This window comes from Schistocerca nitens, chromosome 11, assembly GCF_023898315.1.
Source record: "Schistocerca nitens isolate TAMUIC-IGC-003100 chromosome 11, iqSchNite1.1, whole genome shotgun sequence".
Classification (NCBI taxonomy): domain Eukaryota; kingdom Metazoa; phylum Arthropoda; class Insecta; order Orthoptera; family Acrididae; genus Schistocerca; species Schistocerca nitens.
The window spans coordinates 66,710,480-66,730,661 of NC_064624.1; the positions used below are offsets into that span (position 1 = coordinate 66,710,480).

The window sequence follows — 20,182 nt, forward strand, 5'->3', positions numbered from 1 at the left end:
CGTGCTGGCGAAACGTCAGAAAAATCATTAGATGAACGTCGGCCGAAGAACCCGAGACAGAAGCCAATAGGCAGTTTGTCAACAAGTGGCCACGAAAGCCTCAACAATTTTGAATTATTTTTATTCTTGTATTTGTAGCACCGATGATGGCTGTTAATCAGTTGAAATTTATTTACAAAAGTGAATAAATAAAACATGATTTTGCGACTGGATGCTGCATATTTCGTAATTTTAAAATTATTTTACTTCAACACTTAACGAAAATGAACGAAACAGTGTAATTTACATCGACAGAGACGTCGAAATTTCAATTAATTAACGTTACAGTAAGTTGCTCGTTGGACGTACGCCAGCAGTTAGAATTACTTATTTGATTTATAGGGCAAAGTAGGAATTTTTATTTCTTGTAATTTTCATTATCACGCCATATGTACGAATCTACCTGTTGTGTGTCTCATTTTCTGTCCAGTGTCGTGGAGAATGTGCTGTTCGGTTGTTGCATTCAGTTGGCCTGTCTGCTGCCAAACGAGCAGCTGTAATTGTTTGGAAGATGCTACAAAATGGCTCCAAGCACTATGGGACTTAACGTCTGAGGTCATCAGTCCCCTAGGCTTAGAACTACTTAAACATAACGATATCACACACACCCATGCCCAAGGCAGGATTCTAAGCCAACGTGTGAAGATGAAGCAGAAGACAAAAGCAGAATAGGAGAAAAAAACAATTGCAAGCAAGAGGAAAAGGTGTAATACCCGCACAGTGAAGAAAAGACTGACAAAATATTGTTGTAAAATTTGTCAAAAGCCAATCTGTTTGATGCACTTTGAACCTTTTTGTTGTGACTGTGGAAAAATTCCTCATATGTTACCACAGTCCAAAAGTGACAATGATACAACCGAATAAGTAATGTTACCATTGTTGTTGTGCTATACTGTCATTTTTGCCTTTCTGTAAAGGTATTTGTCATTTATAATTAATTTCAAAATAGTTCAAATGGCTCTGAGCATTATGGAACTTAACATCTTAGGTCATCAGTCCCCTAGACTTAGAACTACTTAAACCTTAAAGGACATCACATACATTCATGCCCGAGGCAGGATTCGAAACTGCGACCGTAGCAGCAGCGCGGTTCCGGACTGAAGCGCCTAGAACCGCTCGGCCACAACGGTCGGAGGATGATGCAAGTTTGCCGGCAAAACGTATGTGTGGCAATATTACGAAGTCAGAAATCTTATAATTTGCATGTGCTGTCTCTCATTTCTGACTGTATTATTGCTTGCAGTCTGTTCAGCTGTTTTATAATAAACAAAATTGGTCTCTAGGCCATACTCCATCGTATACTGGTAGTATAGAAATTCTGCAGCTAAAATTTGTAAGTTCTGAAGAAAGTTTTACCTTACATTGCGGTTATATCGTGGTTTGTTAGGTAGGCTTTCATTACTACTTGGTATCAAAGGGAATTCCGTGTTTGGCAGTTGGGAATAATTCCGTAAGATATTCTTTTAGAGCGAGGTAGCAATGATGTCCCCCGTGTGCGTTTTATGATGTGATTGTCTTCACAGATTCCTATAGTCTGTCGCTAAACTGAAGAGCGAGCGAGCGAGTCCCCACTCTGCCTACCCAGCTACGTCACGAGGCGCTTCTACAGGCTGTTTCACAACGTAGTACCGGCCCTGCTGCGGCGCGCGCTTCAAATCTGTGGCGAAGCCGTGTACAGATACGCCTCGGCTGCTTTTATTTTTAGACAAATGCATTAAGACCATAAGGAATACAACATTATAGAGTAAATAATAACATAAGAACGGAAGTCAGGATTCTACCACAAACATAGAACCAAATGCCTGTTCATGTGAATGTGCGTTCCTCTATTTCTATTCGTAAAACGAACCCCATATAAGGCAATCAGTTTGTAGAACTGAAGGCGTGTTATTATTTTGTGTTTCTACTAAAAGACAGAAGTTTTCTTTGAAGAACTGCATTGAAAGTTAACAATTCTTGCTACACAAAGAGTGTTTAAAACGTAAGCAAAAATTTATAATTTTGTGTGTTGTATTAGTCCGATTTGAACTACTGTTTTGTCACTGTCTTCGTAAACATGCCTCAAAAGTATGTGTTCAATGTTATGCATATTGGGTATTTACTCTGTTGTCAGCTGTCAGAAAGGTTACATGTGTTTTGGTAGCATCAACGATTATTCGTTTTGTATAAAAATAAATTAGAGAACCTGTATTAAATTTTGTTGTAAGAATGGAATAAAGTGCATGAAATTTTTCGAATGGTAAATATTGCTTTTGGTGAGCCTGTTATGAGTAAACCAAGGGCAGACAAGTGGTATAAACATTTCAAAGCAGTCCTTAAAGGACAGCGTTTTTACAAGCATGGATGGGGTTAAAAATGAACAGTTAGAAGACCTATAAACTATCCTGAAAAAACATATCCTAAAGTATGTCGGGAATTGGAAAAAGCACTGGCATAAGTGTGTAGTATGTAATGTGGAATATTTTGAAGAGGATAACATTGCTGTAGATTAACAAATAAAGTTCTTACCAAAAAATAAAAATTAATATGTGAACACACCTCGTATGTCAAGCTTTTTGCTTAGAAGTTCAGAATCGGTGTACATGTTTCACAGGAAATTTCAGCAGTGTTTAGAATAGCTATTGCGCACTTGCTTTAAGCAATATGTCTTAGAATCAGGTGAACAGTGACCGAGATAGAGATGTAGTGTTCCATAGGCATCAAAGGTTTTTAGTGATTTTGAAACTGTCTATAACGATGGGTTCCCTCCCAAAATCATTAGTTTTCCTTCGTGGCGATTCCAGTAAACAATGTGGCTTATTTTTCCACTTCTTACTTATGCGTCCTGTTAGGTGAGGTTAACGTTTGCATAAATTGCAGCCCTTTGATTGGGACTGGTAATATTAGGTAATAGTTCTTTTTGGGTCGCTTCCTTAATACACGCTGTAATAACATTAGAGACGATCGAACGCTCGTTACTCCCCAAATACCTCCTCTTCCTCGTATTCTGTACATTTTCTTGCAATGCTAAACGATTATCCATCACTTCCGGATATCGAAGTACACAACGTTAATTCACTGACACTTCCAACTAAGATTCCACGAACAGAAACGACGTATATCACTGCACGCCGATCTACACTGTTAGACAGGTAGCGAGCAACAGATTTTGGGTGCCCCTGTGGGCCGGTGGCAGCGTTCTTCCGGGAAAGGCAACTTACCCCCACCAAAAGCGCTGCTCAGACTATAACACTGCTCCATCATCTGCACAGTTCGTGCGAGCCGTAGTTCGGCAGACTGCCGTCTGGAGCACTGAGGGCGCTGTCTCCAGCGGCGCCTGACCGGCCAGAATTGCTGCGCGGCCGGTTGCGTGGCGGCTCCTGCAGGCGCTGGGTGAGGGAAATGAACTGACGGCCGTGGGAAATGTATAAAGCGGGAAAACTTCCTTTAGCGCCTTGTGATGTGAGACTGGAGGTGCACGCTCCCCTGAGAGATACTAGTTTGTTTTGTAACAGCAGCATTCCAAGCATAGGAAAGGAATGATTTCACATGTTTCTTCGATTCTGTTTAACTAAACATAGATCAATACGCTGAAGCGCCAAAGAAACTGGTATAGCACTCCCTCGTCAGGCCACGAGTGGCCTACCGGGACCATCCGACCGCCGTGTCATATTCGGTGGTGGATGGGGATAGGAGGAACGTGGGGTCAGCACACCGCCCTCCCGGTCGCTATGATGGTATTCTTGACCGAAGCCGCTACTGTTCGGTCGAGTAGCTCCTCAATTGGCATCACGAGCCTGAGTGCACCCCTAAAAATGTCAACAGCGCATGGCGGCCTGGATGGACACCCATGCAACTGCCGACCACGCCCGACAGCGCTTAACTTCGGTGATCTCACGAGAGCCGATGTATCCACTGCGGAAAGGCCGTTGCCCCGAAGAAACTGGTATAGGCATGCGTATTCAGATACAGAGATATGTAAACAGACAGGAGACGGCGCTGCTGTCGGTAACGCCTACATAAGACAATAAGTGTGTAGCGCAGTTGTCAGATCGGTTATTGCAGCTAAGAGGGTTGTACCAAAAATAAGGTTACCAATGAGCTACAGCCTCAACGGAAGGTGCTAGGCTAAGTCCGACAACAGTGCCGTTCGCAATGGTTTCCCCCACCGCCACTCTCCAGCCCCCCCGTTCACGATTCGCTACGTCACTCATTGTTGGCTAGGCAGCCGTCAGAGGTGGAAGCTTTAAAATCGCCGCTCCCGCCAACTGCGAGGTTCACGCAGTAATCCGGTTTCTCCACCCAAGGAAGTTAGTGCCGTGGAGATTCATCGGCAGTTGACTGAGGTTCAAAATGGTTCAAATGGCTCTCAGCACTATGGGACTCAACTGCTGAGGTCATTAGTCCCCTAGAACTTAGAACTAGTTAAACCTAACTAACCTAAGGACATCACAAACATCCATGCCCGAGGCAGGATTCGAACCCGCGGCCGTAGCGGTCTTGCGGTTCCAGACTGCAGCGCCTTTAACCGCACGGCCACTTCGGCCGGCAGTTGACTGAGGTTTATGGTTAACAGTTGCATACCAATGCTGTATATTGCACTGGCCAATGCCAATGGGAGGGGTCAGCGACTGACCCCACAACCATCACACATTCTCTGTCTAGGATAAGGCACATTACTTACGTATTTCCATATTTTTGGCAGCTTAGAAGATTAAGATGTTGATTATTATTACTGGGAAAGGGTTTCTGGGACATTTTTAGTAAAAAATAAATAGTTTTTTACATTTATTTGTATTAATTTTACAATTAAAAGGATTACTCAGATTCACATCCAGAACACTTTAGAATACGAACTACTTCTTTCTTGGTGTGTGCAGGGGATATATACTTCCTGCAAGAAAAGCAAGCCTTCACGTACTTACGGTCTTTGCTTCTTGCAGATTATGCACAGCTGCACGTGTTACTTTCTGTCGCGGCTCCGTAACGTTGTTTCCTCTGCTCACAGCACCTTGATTTTGATTACACGCATACCCAAAAGTTGATAACGCTGTAGTGTAATTTGAGTGTAGGCCTACAGCATTTTCAGCGCGTCTTTTCATGTTGAGGTCACAAAGTTCAAGAGCAAGATCTTTCAGGTACTTCTTTCTTCCAGAACTCTTTGAGCTTTCGAACAGTTCACCACTAAATTCATTGTCTGAACTCTCAAGCAAATTTCTAATTTCGTCATCTGTCAATTTCATCTTCTTGTACATTTTGTCAAATGCCACAAAGATATTACCTTCCACTCACCACACTGTTTACCAGTTTACTGCGTGTGGTGATTCTTGACCTGCTACACCTTCAGTTATAACAATCGCTATAAATCAACAATGAGTGTAAACCAAAAGCTGTTCTTATTGTCGATTGTAGCAATTACAATTACGATAAATATCATGTATTTATTAAATAAACTACTGAACAAGACAGGAGTTTTAGTCTAAAAACTTCGTTGGGGTCAGTTACTGACCCCACCCATTGGTATGCAACTGTTAAGAGTACATGTCTGTTCAGCACATCCGCAAATGGTGCAGGGCTTTTTCTGGGGGTCGCACGGAAGTTCACGATGAAGAACGGAGTGGAAGACCAGGATGCGATTGTGCAGAAGACCGACAGTGAGCTGCTCAAAGATCGGAGGGTCACTGTCCGTGAACTTCCTGAACAAATTTCTGAAACTTCCCACGACACAATTGAAAGAACTTTAACAGAAACATTGGGTTATCGCTAGGTCTCCCAGATGCTGACTGACGGACACAAGGAGCAACGCCTTGACTGTGCTCGCAATTTTCTTCAACAACATGAGGGGGGAGGCAACAAGGGGAAGTTGTTGGACTCTATCGTCACGGGAGATGAAACGTGGGTGTTTCATTACACCCGTGGAACAAAACAACAATTTCGTCACTGCTGTCACTCCAGTTCACGGCCACCAAAAAAATTCAGACAAATGCAGTCGGCAGGAAAGGTTGTGGCGGCTGTGACACAAAGCTTAACACCTTGTCTGGGCGCGTCAATAGCGATATTGGACTGTTGATGACTGGAAACATGTTGCCTGGTTGGACAAGTCTCATTTCAAATTTATCGAACAGATAGATGTGTGCTGGTATGGAGACAACCTCATGAATTCATGCGCCCTACATGTCAGCAGGGAACTGTAAAAGCTGGTGGAGGCTGTGTAATGGTGTGGAGTGTGTGCAGTTTTGAGTGTTATTGGACCCCGATATGACTCTGACAGATGACATGTACGTAAGAATTCTCTCTGATCATCTGCGTCCATACAAATCCATTATTCATTCTGACGGGCAATTCCAGCAGGACAATTTGACACCCCACACATCCAGGATTGTTACAGAGTGGCTCCAGAACCACTCTTCTGAGTTTAAACACTTTGGCTGCCCACCAAACTCCCCAGGCATTAACATTACTGAGCATATCAGGGATGCCTTGCAACGTGCTGTTCAGAAGAGATCTCCACCCCCCTCGTACTCTTACAGATTTGTGAGCAGCCCTGCAGAATTCATTGTGTCAGTTCCCTCCAGCACTACTTCAGACATTAGTCGAGCCGATGCCACATCATGTTGTGGCATTTCTGCATGCTCGCAGGGATCCTGCACAAATTAGGCAGGTGTACCAGCTTCTTTGGCTCTTCAAGTCGAATGTAGACAACAGGAGCATGACGTGATGTAAGTGCTGCTACCAGTGTGACATTGTAATTAAACATGGAAAGTATTTGTACATACAGAGGTGTGAGATCACATTCTAACTGTATAACTTATATGACAGTAATTTGAGTATGGTGCAGCTTACACTAGTGTAACATGGCACCACATACACTACTAGCCAATAGTTTCCAGTAATGAGATAATTTAGGGGAATTGTTCGAACAGGTAACGTTAGTAATGCTGGGTGATGCATTAGACAACTGCCGATATTTCTGTGTTTGTGTCTTAAAGGAGGCTGGATGTTCATATTTCGAAATACATGATGCTGTGAAAAATGTCGACCGCATTCTTGTAAGTTGTCTGAATATTTTATATGCCATGAGATGAGGAACAAAAGGTTGAGAGACAGAAGTGGTGTTCATTGAGTATTTTTCAGTTGTTATTGAACTTCTACATAAATTGCATATGAAATATTTTACAGATTGAAACCTCTCACATTACTTTTCATATATATTCTGTTTTTGCAGTTTTTGTGGTGTTAGCAGAGTAATTAGTTGCACCAAAAGAAGAGGAGTACAAAGAAATGGAGAAAGGATTAAATTTTCTAGTATTCTTTATTTTAAATATTGAAAAAAGTATGTACCTAGTTTTATGTCCCTTAGTACCATATATCAGTGTTGCGTTAGCATCTCCACCAGCTGCTGCTTATTGTTCTGCCTGGCGAGGTCCAGGGGGGTCCTTCCCCCGTCGTCCCTGACCCCCCTGTCGGCCCCCACCTCCAGCAGCGCAGCCGCCGCTTCTGTGTGGCCATTGATTGCAGCCCCGTGGAGTGGCGTCCACCCCGATTCACCCCTAGCGTTGGGGTCGGCAGAGGCTGCCAGCAGCCAACACACCACAGCCGCGTGGCCGTTGTACGCGGCCCAGTGCAGAGGTGTGTAGTTCCAGCTGGTCTTGACGTCCACCTCCGCACCGGCTCCCACCAGACAGCTCACCGCCTTCAGGTGCCCCCTGTATGCTGCCCAGTGCAGGGCCGTCCAGCTGTCCCTGCCCCTCGCCCCCGTGTTCGCTCCTGCCGCCAGCAACGCATGCAGCTGCTCTAGCGCCCCCTCCTTAGCTGCCTCTATCAGCCTTCTTCCTTTCTCCTCTCCAGAAAGGGTCCTGCACAAAACATTGACATTCATACTCTCTACTATGAACATACACACACCAGATAAAGGAACTCAGATGTGAAACTGCGAGCAGTTCTGAACACATTTCTGCCTAGCGGTAACTTACAAATCTAGAAATCACCCATGCATGCTACAGATTAATCAATGCAACACCGTCAGATACATGTCAGTAGCCCATAATCAAAATTTTCAGCAACTTACCAATAAAAACTCCTGCATTCCCTCTCGTAATTCACTCCACGGAATCACCTCCTTTGTCCTCAGAATGCTGTTGGTACCCTATCATTGACCTACACTGAAACATACTTCTAACGCTACCTTATGTGGGTAGCAATTTCTACACAGACTTAGGAAGGAAACACAGGTAACTAGTAACATCTCTAAGTAATGACATAAAAACGATTCAGTCCTGTTATTCGTAAATTTTCTGACACACCATCTGCAGATACAGAAAATTACTGCTTTGGGCATAATAAGTCCGTCGAAATACTTCAGAAATAACAATGTCTCCACATCAACCCTCCCTCCTAACCACCCACCCAGTCACCCATGCACCCACCCACCCAGCCACCCACCCACCCACCCACACACACACACACACACACACACACACACACACACACACACACACACACACACACTGTCTGTGTCTACAAGCCACCATATGGTGCGTGGCAGAGGGTAACCTGTACCACTATTCTACTCAATGGAAGTAACTTCATAACAGAAACTTCCTGGCACATTAAAACTGTATGCAGGACCGAGACTCGAAATTGGGACATTTGCCTTTCACAGGTGAGTGCTCTAGCTTGAGTAACTAAGTTGGTATAGCACTTGCCCACAAAAGGCAAAGGTCCCGAGTTCGAGTCTCGGTCCAGCACACAGTTTTAATCTACCAGGAAATTTCATTTCAGCGCACACTCCGCTGCAGAGTGAAAATGCCATTCTGGAAACATCCCCAAGGCTGTGGCTAAGCCATGTCTCCACAGTATCCTTTCTTTCAGGAGTGCTAGTTCTGCAATGTTTGCAAGAGAGCTTCTATAAAGTTTGGAAGGTAAATTAAGATGTGCCAGAAGGACATCAGGTGTTAGTAAGAAATAATAACAAACGGTGTAAGTGCAATACTGCATGTTTACTTTCAAATATCTCGATATGTGGATGGACCTGGAATTATTCCACTTAAGTCAATGTTGCGAGAATCTGTCTTCACAGTTGATGCAGTTTAAAGGATAATCCCAAGCCTGAGAGCTTGTAGGAAGCTGCAAAGACAACTGAAATACAAATTAGAGACCACAGAGGTAATAACAATCCAAGTAGATACAACAGCAGCCATTTGGAACAAAAGTAGAAACTGCTGCAGAGATACCCTGACTGGTCAAAAGTTGTCCTGATTAACTGTTGTCTTTTCCTTCTCTGTTCCATTAGCAAACAGAGTGAGGGAAAAACGACTGTCTGTATGCCTCTGTACGGGCCCTAATTTGTCTAACCTTATCCTCATGGTGATTTATACTGGCGCCAGTAGATTCCATTTGCAGTTAGCCTCGAATGTCGGTTCTCTCTATTTTATCAGTACTACTCCTCGAAAAGAACGTTGCCTTCCCTCCAGTGATACCGATTTTAGTTCCTGGAGCGTATCTGTAATACTTGTTCACACCTACTGGTAACAAATCCAGCTGCCAGCCTCTGACTTCCTTCGATGTCTCTCTGTAATCTGACCTGGTGCAGATCTCGAACACGTGATCAGTACTCAACAATGAGTCGCACGAGTGTCCTGTATGTGGTCTCCTTTACAGATGAACCGCTGTTTCCTCAAATTCTGCCATAGCTCACAATTCACCTTCCCTACTACAATGCACACATGCTCATTCAATTTCATACTGCTTTGCAGTGTCACACCTGGATACGTAATCGACATGATTGTGCAACCAGACACTGCTAATAATCGATTCTAACATTACAGGCTTGTTTCTCCTAATCATCTACATAAAACTTACATTTTTCTACATTTAGACCTAGCTGTCATTTGTTAAACCAACCAGAAATTTACTGTAAGTGACTGAACGATGACAGCGTGTCCTAGACGACAGCATAAGCAGCAAAGAGCTGCAGTTTACTGTTTACCCTGTCCACCGTAGCATTTATGTATATAAAAAATACCAGCAGTCCCATCAGACTTCACTGGGGCACTCCTGACGACATCCATCTTTCCGATTCGCTGTCGAGGACAACATACTGGGTTCTGTTATTTAAGAAGCCTCTGAACCACGCCCATACAGGGGAATCTGTTCTGTATGTTTGTACCTGCCTTAATAGTCGGCAACGTGCCGCTGTGTCAAATATTTTAAGGAAATCTAGGAATATACACTCCTGGAAATGGAAAAAAGAACACATTGACACCGGTGTGTCAGACCCACCATACTTGCTCCGGACACTGCGAGAGGGCTGTACAAGCAATGATCACACGCACGGCACAGCGGACACACCAGGAACCGCGGTGTTAGCCGTCGAATGGCGCTAGCTGCGCAGCATTTGTGCACCGTCGCCGTCAGTGTCAGCCAGTTTGCCGTGGCATACGGAGCTCCATCGCAGTCTTTAACACTGGTAGCATGCCGCGACAGCGTGGACATGAACCGTATGTGCAGTTGACGGACTTTGAGCGAGGGCGTATAGTGGGCATGCGGGAGGCCGGGTGGACGTACCGCCGAATTGCTCAACACGTGGGGCGTGAGGTCTCCACAGTACATCGATGTTGTCGCCAGTGGTCGGCGGAAGGTGCACGTGCCCGTCGACCTGGGACCGGACCGCAGCGACGCACGGATGCACGCCAAGACCGTAGGATCCTACGCAGTGCCGTAGGGGACCGCACCGCCACTTCCCAGCAAATTAGGGACACTGTTGCTCCTGGGGTATCGGCGAGGACCATTCGCAACCGTCTCCATGAAGCTGGGCTACGGTCCCGCACACCGTTAGGCCGTCTTCCGCTCACGCCCCAACATCGTGCAGCCCGCCTCCAGTGGTGTCGCGACAGGCGTGAATGGAGGGACGAATGGAGACGTGTCGTCTTCAGCGATGAGAGTCGCTTCTGCCTTGGTGCCAATGATGGTCGTATGCGTGTTTGGCGCCGTGCAGGTGAGCGCCACAATCAGGATTGCATACGACCGAGGCACACAGGGCCAACACCCGGCATCATGGTGTGGGGAGCGATCTCCTACACTGGCCGTACACCACTGGTGATCGTCGAGGGGACACTGAATAGTGCACGGTACATCCAAACCGTCATCGAACCCATCGTTCTACCATTCCTAGACCGGCAAGGGAACTTGCTGTTCCAACAGCACAATGCACGTCCGCATGTATCCCGTGCCACCCAACGTGCTCTAGAAGGTGTAAGTCAACTACCCTGGCCAGCAAGATCTCCGGATCTGTCCCCCATTGAGCATGTTTGGGACTGGATGAAGCGTCGTCTCACGCGGTCTGCACGTCCAGCACGAACGCTGGTCCAACTGAGGCGCCAGGTGGAAATGGCATGGCAAGCCGTTCCACAGGACTACATCCAGCATCTCTACGATCGTCTCCATGGGAGAATAGCAGCCTGCATTGCTGCGAAAGGTGGATATACACTGTACTAGTGCCGACATTGTGCATGCTCTGTTGCCTGTGTCTATGTGCCTGTGGTTCTGTCAGTGTGATCATGTGATGTATCTGACCCCAGGAATGTGTCAATAAAGTTTCCCCTTCCTGGGACAATGAATTCACGGTGTTCTTATTTCAATTTCCAGGAGTGTACAATCTACTTGTTGCCCTTCATCCAAGGTTCGCATGCTTTATATTACAGTGCTGATTTGTGGACAAAAGCTTTTCCTCCTCAACGGAATTTGTTATGTTCGACCTGAAAATATGTTCAGGGGTTCTGCAGCACACAAATGTTAAAGATAATGGTCCGTAATTATGTGAGTCCATTCTTTTACCTTTATTATACACAGGAGTCAACTGCACTTTTTCCAGTCCATTGGGACTTTCTGCTGGGTGAGACATTCGCGATAACTAAAAGCTAAGTAAGGGGCCAATGCTGTAGAGCAGGGCCTCCCAACCTTTTCAGCTGCCGGCCGCGGTGGCCGTGCGGTTCTGGCGCTGCAGTCCGGAACCGCGGGGCTGCTACGGTCGCAGGTTCGAATCCTGCCTCGGGCATGGGTGTGTGTGATGTCCTTAGGTTAGTTAGGTTTAAGTAGTTCTAAGTTCTAGGGGACTTATGACCTAAGATGTTGAGTCCCCTAGTGCTCAGAGCCATTTGAACCATTTGAACCTTTTCAGCTGGCGGACCCCTTCTTCAGTGGAAAATCCATGGCGGACCCCTAGTCAGTCAAGAGCACAGTAACCTTAAATTTCAGAGCAAATCCCATGTGAACTGAAAGCTTCTTAATGCAAGTACCATGTTCCCAATGACCCCCCTTCCCCCCCCCCCTCCCCAGAAGAATCAACAGTCTTTGGTTTAGAGATGAATGAAAACAACTTGAAATTAACGATCCAATTTGAATTCCCACTGTATCCAGACACCTACTAGTGGATTTACTCCCTTTGTTCAACACACTATAGCCTGATTAATATCGATCGAATGTTATTGCCAACTTTCGAGTGCTACACACATGTTTTTCAAAGAAAAAAGACAGTGATGAATTTGATTTTCACATTTTAATTCAATAATTTTACTCATTATTTTACACGATTTGGTGAAAGGTGGCCGTGGAATCCCCTAGAAAGAGCCGGCGGACCCCTAAGGGGCCTGCGGACCACACGTTGGGAAGCCCTGCTGTGGAGTACTCTTTATTAAACCTAAGTGGATTTCCATCAGGACCAGCCGACTCATCTGCTTTAAAGTCTTTCAGTTGTTTCCCTCCACCAGTCATGCTTATTGCTATGTCCTCCATATGGGAGTCTTTGCGACGACCGCAAGTTTCTTCGATTCTCCTGCATGAACGATTTCTTAAGTTCGAAATTTAAAACATCGGCTTTGCGTGCTATCTCCTACTACCACACTACATTGGTCAACGAGTGACTGGATAAAAGCCTTAGACCCTCATGGCAGTTTTACGTGGCACGAGAATTTTCAATGGTTTTTGGCAAGATCTAGTGCAAAAGTATGACGGTGGCAGCTGTTGTATACTTCGCTCATCCAACTTTCTAGAGACGGACGAATTTCTCTTTTGCAAAGAGAGTGCAACAGAATTTGCCTTCACAGCATTTTTCGAATTTCGTTGTTGAACCATGGTGGGTCTTTTCCATCCTCAATCCACTTACATGGCACATACTTCTCCAGAGTGTGATTTGCAATCCGTTTAAACTTTGCCCATAAATCGTCTATGTCCACTGTACTGTAACTAAATGATGTCAAATCATTGTCTAATGGGATCTAGCAACTGTGTATCTGCTATTTCTAGCATCAATATTCTCCTAGTCTTCGTGATTGGTTTAATTTTAGTAACAAAAGTCCCTATGACGACATAATGGTTACTAACCACAGTTTCTATTTTTATACGTTGATTAGGTCAGGTTTGTTCGTAGCTACAAGATCTAAAATATTTCTATTGTGTATAGACTCTGTTGGACTAGCACTCTCCCATGCAATCTCTCACTCAAGCATTGTAGTATGCCAATGGATATGTTGCACCTGATAAACCTAGTTTCGCCCAAAAATACTCTCTGTTTCTTTCTTTAAGACATTATATACGCATACAGGAACTGATTTCAGTGTTTGAGTTGGAACTGAGCCTATGCCAGACCAGCACCAGAATTACAATTTCCTGTTAGCATGAGCATTTACCTTTACCGTTTTTGTTTAATGGTTCACATTCACAGGTAACTAAGATGAATTTTTTGTTCCTGATCCATCAGCGTCTTCAGCATTTCTTTTCCTTAAAATCGTCATTTACTGTACTGGTGACTTGTCTAATTCTGTTGAAGAATTTGCCTCTGTTCGATGTGCACGTCAAATGCTCTGGTGAACAAAGCTATTTTTCCTCATCCAGTTCCACACAGCGTTCTGAGTGATAAACGTTATTATGGGCGTTCCAGACGTAGACTTTATAGAATCCTGTGCAGTTTCTATCTGGCAGCGATCATGTAGGTAATTAGATCACACGAACTACCTCTAATTTATGTGGTCACCATTGGATTATTTATACTATTCCTTGGTGTAATGGGTATCCACGTAACACTGTCGAGTAGAATTTAGCTGGTGGATTATCTAGCCTTTCCTAGGGACTCCAGTGCCACGAAGAGACATTTACATACAGAAATGTGGTGCGTTTTTGTCTGCTGCGATGTTCAGCGCCATTGGTTGAGCTCCAGAGGTACTTCTGTGTGTTGCAACATGGTTACACTAAAGTCAGCCTTGAAGAGGTTTCCACAGCATACTGACCAACGTACTGCTGTCTGGGTTCTCTTAGCAAATGTGTTAGGCAGTGGAAGAGCTTCTGCTAAATACTTTATTTTATTAATGTCACAGGCGTTCAGCTTCGAGGTATCAAAAATTCTCGTTTCATGATCCTTTATCGTTGCAAGCACTGTCTTAAGTACGTTCGAATTAGCGCATCCCATGTCTCCCAGTTACGTTAAACCAATTCAAATTTAGCATATTAATAAGACCATCTAACTCCTTGTTATTTGTAACTGTTTCTTGCATCTGATCTTCCATTCCATTCCGTGCACACCCGTTTAGTGTCCAATTGACACCTGCTTTGCCCTTTCACTTTTCTGCGAAAAGCTGACATTTGGTCTTGACTATAATTATTTGCCACATCTACCAGGGCATACTGAAAAATAATACCTGTGAATCTTTTATATGACCGTGCGGTTCTAGGTGCTGCAGTCTGGAGCCGGGCGTCCGCTAGGGTCGCAGGTTCGAATCCTGCCTCGGGCTTGGATGTATGTGATGTCCTTAGGTTAGTTAGGTTTAATTAGTTCTAAGTTCTAGGCGACTGATGACCTCAGAAGTTAAGTCGCATAGTGCTCAGAGCCAAGCCATTTTTTATATGAAAATTCTTAATACCTTTAATAAATAACAAAATTTTACTAACACTCTACATCTTTATTCTTGAAGTCTACGTATTTACTTCTGAATCCTCGCGGTGAACGCATTTTTCCCCATGAGAGACCAGTGTGTTGCTACCATCACTCTATCACAGTGGTTCCCAACCTCGGGTAATTATCCTCTGAGGGTGAAAATGATATTTAGGGGTAAAAACAAAACGATTCTGTTTCAATCATAAAACTACATTATTTTCACAGTTTTTAAGACTTTAATACCGATTACATAAGTTATCAATATTTACATTTTCAGTATTAGTACCCCTAATGTGATGGACCTTACACAGTCTTCACATTGTGCACCCACTACACGCATACACTATGTGATCAAAAGTATCCGGACACCTGGCTGGAAATGACTTACAAGTTCATGGCGCCCTCGATCGGTAATGCTGGAATTCAATATGGTGTCGGCCCACCATTAGCCTTGATGACAGCATCCACTCTCACTGGCATACGTTCAATCAGGTGCTGGAAGGTTTGTTGGGGAATGGCAGCCCACTCTTCAAGGAGCGTTGCACTGAGGAGAGGTATCAATGTCGGTCGGTGAGGCCTGGCACGAAGTTGGCGTTCCAAAACATCTCAAAGGTGTTCTACAGGATTCTGGGCAGGACTCTGTTCAGTCCAGTCTATTCTATTACAGCAATCTTACTGTCGTGTAACCACTCCGCCACAGGCCGTGCATTATGAACAGGGGCTCAATCGTGATGAAAGGTACAATCGCCATCCCCGAATTGCTCTTCAACAGTGCGAAGCAAGAAGGTGCTTAAAACTACAGTGTAGACCTGTGCTGTGATAGTGCTACCCAAAACAACAAGGGCTGCAATCCCTCTCCATGAAAAACACGACCTCACCATAACGCCTACGAATTTTACTGTTGGCACTAGACACGTTGGCAGATGACGTACACCTGGCATCCACCATAGCCACACTCTGCCATCGGATCGGCACATTGTTTACCGTTACTCGTCACGCCACACAAAGTTTTCCGACTGTTCAATCGTCTAATGTTTACGCTCTTTACACCGAGCGAGGCATCGTTTGACATTTACCGGCGTGATGTGTGGCTTATGAGCAGCCGTTCAACCATGAAATCCAAGTTTTCTTACCTCCTGCCTAACTTTCATAGCATATAAGCTTTCACGGCCGGCGTCTTCATTAATTAAAACTTCCGGGCTGAATTGCCGTGGTCCAAATATAAAACTTCTTCTCCTTCCTGACGTTTCGTTGCCGGCTGCGGGCAACATCTTCTGTGGCGAGTCGGCGACTGGCTCCTAGGCGCTGGTGGTCCCACTTATATAGAGCGCTTAGATGGCGCCACCACTCGTCACGGGCTTTCGACTTTAAAACTATCTCTGGCTAGTGCCATTTCTCTCGATTACAGGTAATCGATTGTCACTTCGTTGGTACAAAGTCGATCGCCATATCTTGTCTAATTTTAATCCTTCTTCTTTTCTATTAAAATTATTTCCGTGCTTGTAGATCTCTATAGCTCCTCTATACATGCGAGTATAATAATGTGAGGTCCTAGCTATCACGTTTGTCTCACTAAATTTTATTTCGTGATCACCGTCTTGGAAAACGTGTTCCGCTACAGCTGATTTCTCAATCTGTCCCAATCTACAGTTCCTTTTGTGTTCCGTTAGGCGGGTATTAACACTCCTTTTAGTTGTTCCAATATAAACCATGCCACAGCTACACGGAATTTTATACACACCTGGGGTAGCTAAGGGGTGTCATGCGTCTTTCACCTAATTTTCTTTGTAGGTCGAAAGATTGTCTCCACTTGAAACTTGGCCAAAACTTTACCAATACGGTCCGTGATGTTATGAATAAATGGAAGAAAAACTTTTCCAGTCGACGGTTGTTGTTGTCGTGTGTTTTCGGGCACTTTTCTTCTAAGGTGGAGTGCTCGATCTGTTTCCTTGACAGTGTACCCATTTCTCTTGAAAGCTGTTCGCGAATGGCTTAATTCATCTTGCAAGTAAATTGGTTCACAGATGTTATTAGCTCTATCCACTAAAGTTTTTATGACTCCTCTCTTCTGCCTAGGATGAAGATTCGAATTTTTATGTAGGTAACGATTGGTGTGTGTGTCTTTCCTATATACCTTGTGCCCTAAAGTCCCATCTGTCCGATTAATAACCAATACATCCAAAAAATTAAATTGTCCATTACTCTCTTTCTCCACGGTGAATTGTATCCTTGGATGAAACTGTTTATGTGGACCAAAAAGTCACTCAGGTCCTCTTCAGCATGATTCCATATCACAAAGGTGTCATCCACGTATCGATACCATTTCAAAGGGCCTTTTTTTTTGGTCGACTGCAGCACCTGTTGTTCGAAAAATTCCATAAATAGATTAGCAATGGCAGGGCTTAGAGGGCTACCCATGGCCACCCCATCAATTTCTTCATAAAACTCGTCGTTATATTGAAAATAAGTCGAGGACAGACAATGTCGAAACAAAGCTATTATATCAGTAGGAAACGTATCCGCTATGTAAGAAACAGCTTCGTCAACAGGGACCTTGGTGAACAGGGATACTGCATCGAAACTGACAAGGATGCCTCTTGGACTAACTGTGATCTCCCTCAGTTTTTCGATAAAATGCATGGAATTTTTAATATGAGTGTCAGTTTTACCTATATACGGTTGCAACGAAGAAGCAAGATACCTAGCCAGCTCTTGAGTAGGAGCCACAATGGCACTATTGGTCTCAATGGGGCATTGGGCTTGTGCATCTTGGGTAAACCATACAGTCTAGGAGGGTAAGCTTCAGTTTTACAAAGGTATCTTTTATATTCTGTAGGAATGGAAGAGCTTTTTATTAATCGCTGGGTAGCACTTAACACTTTCGTTGTAGGGTCCTTTTTCAGTTTTTTATAGGTGGTAGGATCCCAAGAGTCACTGATCTTTCTGTGATAATCCTCACTCTTCAGCACGACAGTAGCATTACCCTTATCAGCAGTAAGTACAATAATACTCCTGTCCGCATTAATCTCCCGTAACGCCTTCCTTTCTCCTAGGGATAAAAAACTGCTGGGTGGCTTGACTTTACGTAATATCCTGGCTGTTTCCATCCTGATTTCATCGGCAGAATGCGGTGATAACAGGCGAATCCCTGTTTCTATATTGGCAACAATATCCTCAATGGGAATCTGTGATGGAGTGATGGCAAAATTTCCTCCTTTCGAGAGAACAGAGACTTCCTCCTTAGATAGTTCTTTCCCGGACAAGTTGAGAACTGTATGGGAATTGTCTGTAATCAATGTTTCCGGTTTTTGTAAATGCTCAAACTTCTTCTTCTGCCTATTAGAAGACACTTCTGCGCTAAGTTCCATAGATCTAAATGTTAATCTATCCACCTTATTCCAATCACCCAACCGTATAGTATTGCTAATACGTAAATGAAGATTTAACAGTTGACCACTAGTTACCGTAAGTCCTCGACGTGTTTCATGGATCCGCTCCCGCAGCATCGCCAATTCCATGCGTAAATAAATAGGGTTCGGTTGCGCTGTATGGAACATTCTTCTCGCCTTCAAAAACTTCGGAACTGTCTCAGTGTCACGACAACGTAGCAAAAAAGTGTGTGAACAAAGTTGTTGAGCTTTCTTCTTACGTAGGCTCTCCAGTCGTCGTACCATAATCGACATATCCTCCCCGTAGAGGCGTCTAATCATAGCATGTAAGCTTTCACGGCCGGCGTCTTCATTAATTAAAACTTCCGGGCTGAATTGCCGTGGTCCATATATAAAACTTATTCTCCTTCCTAAGCGCTCTATATAAGTGGGACCACCAGTGCCTGGCAGCCAGTCGCTGGCTCACCTCAGAAGATGCTGCCCGCAGCCGGCAACGAAACGTCAGGAAGGGGAAGAAGTTTTATATATGGACCACGGCAATTCAGCCCGGAAATTTTAATTAATGAACCTGATGCAGTTTGGAATTCCTGTGTGATGGGTGGGCATGTTCACAGGGTTTGCCAGGGGGCTGCTTACTACAGATGCTACTGCTTAGGGGACTGTCTACAGTGATAACACAATCGCCTGAGGTTCTCACACAGTTATATACATAATGATTCATTCATATAAACTCAGAATGTTGTTGAATGGCAATGCACTGAAACCCTGCTTTCAAACAGATGGTCTTCATGACTAATTTGTAAGGTACATGAACACCATCGAAAGCAGCATCTATGTTAAATACACCAACAAACAAGGAAATAGTTTCAAAATATTTAAATTCAATTTGTTTAATACAACATTTGATTGACAGTCCAATAAATAACAGCAGGAGTGCAGAAACTGTGCATGTGTAGCGACACAACTCACCAAAAGTGAGAGACGGACGCAGCATCAAGTGGTGGACTGTGACGGGCAACATTTGGCTGTGAAGCTGCAGCAGGAGTCCAGCTGTGGCCGCTGCTGGATTGACGACAAGTGCTGGGAGTCGTCCCGCTCCATGTGGTTGCAGGCATGCTGCGCACAAAGGCACTGCATGGGTGGGCACGTTAACGGAGGCGGGGGGGGGGGGGGGGCAGGGGACTGCCTACTGCAGGTGCTATTGCTGGGGGGACTGTCTACAGTGGAAACTCAGCCACCTGAGATTCTCACATACATCCTTCGTATTAAGATTTTTAATGGTCGCTAATGGTGGCAGTTATAAGAGTCGAGGGACATGAAAGGGAAGCAGAGGTTGGGAAGGGAGTGAGACAGGGTTGTGGTCTCTCCCCAATGTTATTCAATCTGTATATAGAGCAAGCAGTGAAGGAAACAAAAGAAAAATTCGGAGTAGGTATTAAAATCCATGGAGAAGAAATAAAAATTTTGAGGTTCGCCGATGACATTGTAATTCTGTCAGAGACAGCAAAGGATTTGGAAGAGCAGTTGAATGGAATGGATAGTGTCTTGAAAGGAGGGTATAAGATGAACATCAACAAAAGCAAAATGAGGATAATGGAATGTAGTCGAATTAAGTTGGGTGATGCTGAGGGAATTAGATTAGGAAATGGGACACTTAAAGTAGTAAAGGAATTTTGCTATTTGGGGAGAAAAATAACTAATGATGGTCGAAGTAGAGAGGATATAAAATGTAGACTGGCAATGGCAAGCAAAGCGTTTCTGAAGAAGAGAAATTTGTTAACATCCAGCATAGATTTAAGTGTTAGGAAGTCGTTTCTGAAAGTATTTGTATGGAGTGTAGCCCTGTATC

General features: G+C 44.3%; 1 protein-coding gene across 1 annotated transcript in view; it reads right to left on the reverse strand.

The window, feature by feature from the left end:
- Nucleotides 1-7,368: 7,368 nt before the first annotated feature.
- Nucleotides 7,369-20,182, reverse strand: part of LOC126213188 (poly [ADP-ribose] polymerase tankyrase-1-like) — a 48,225-nt gene continuing 35,411 nt past the window's right edge. Inside the window, exons 6-7 of the mRNA XM_049940814.1 lie at nt 19,303-19,449; nt 7,369-7,874 (exon numbers count right to left, since the gene is read on the reverse strand). Of these exons, the coding sequence (XP_049796771.1) occupies nt 7,388-7,874; nt 19,303-19,449 (634 nt within the window). The 3' untranslated portion in view covers nt 7,369-7,387. The remainder of the gene's footprint in view (nt 7,875-19,302; nt 19,450-20,182) is intronic.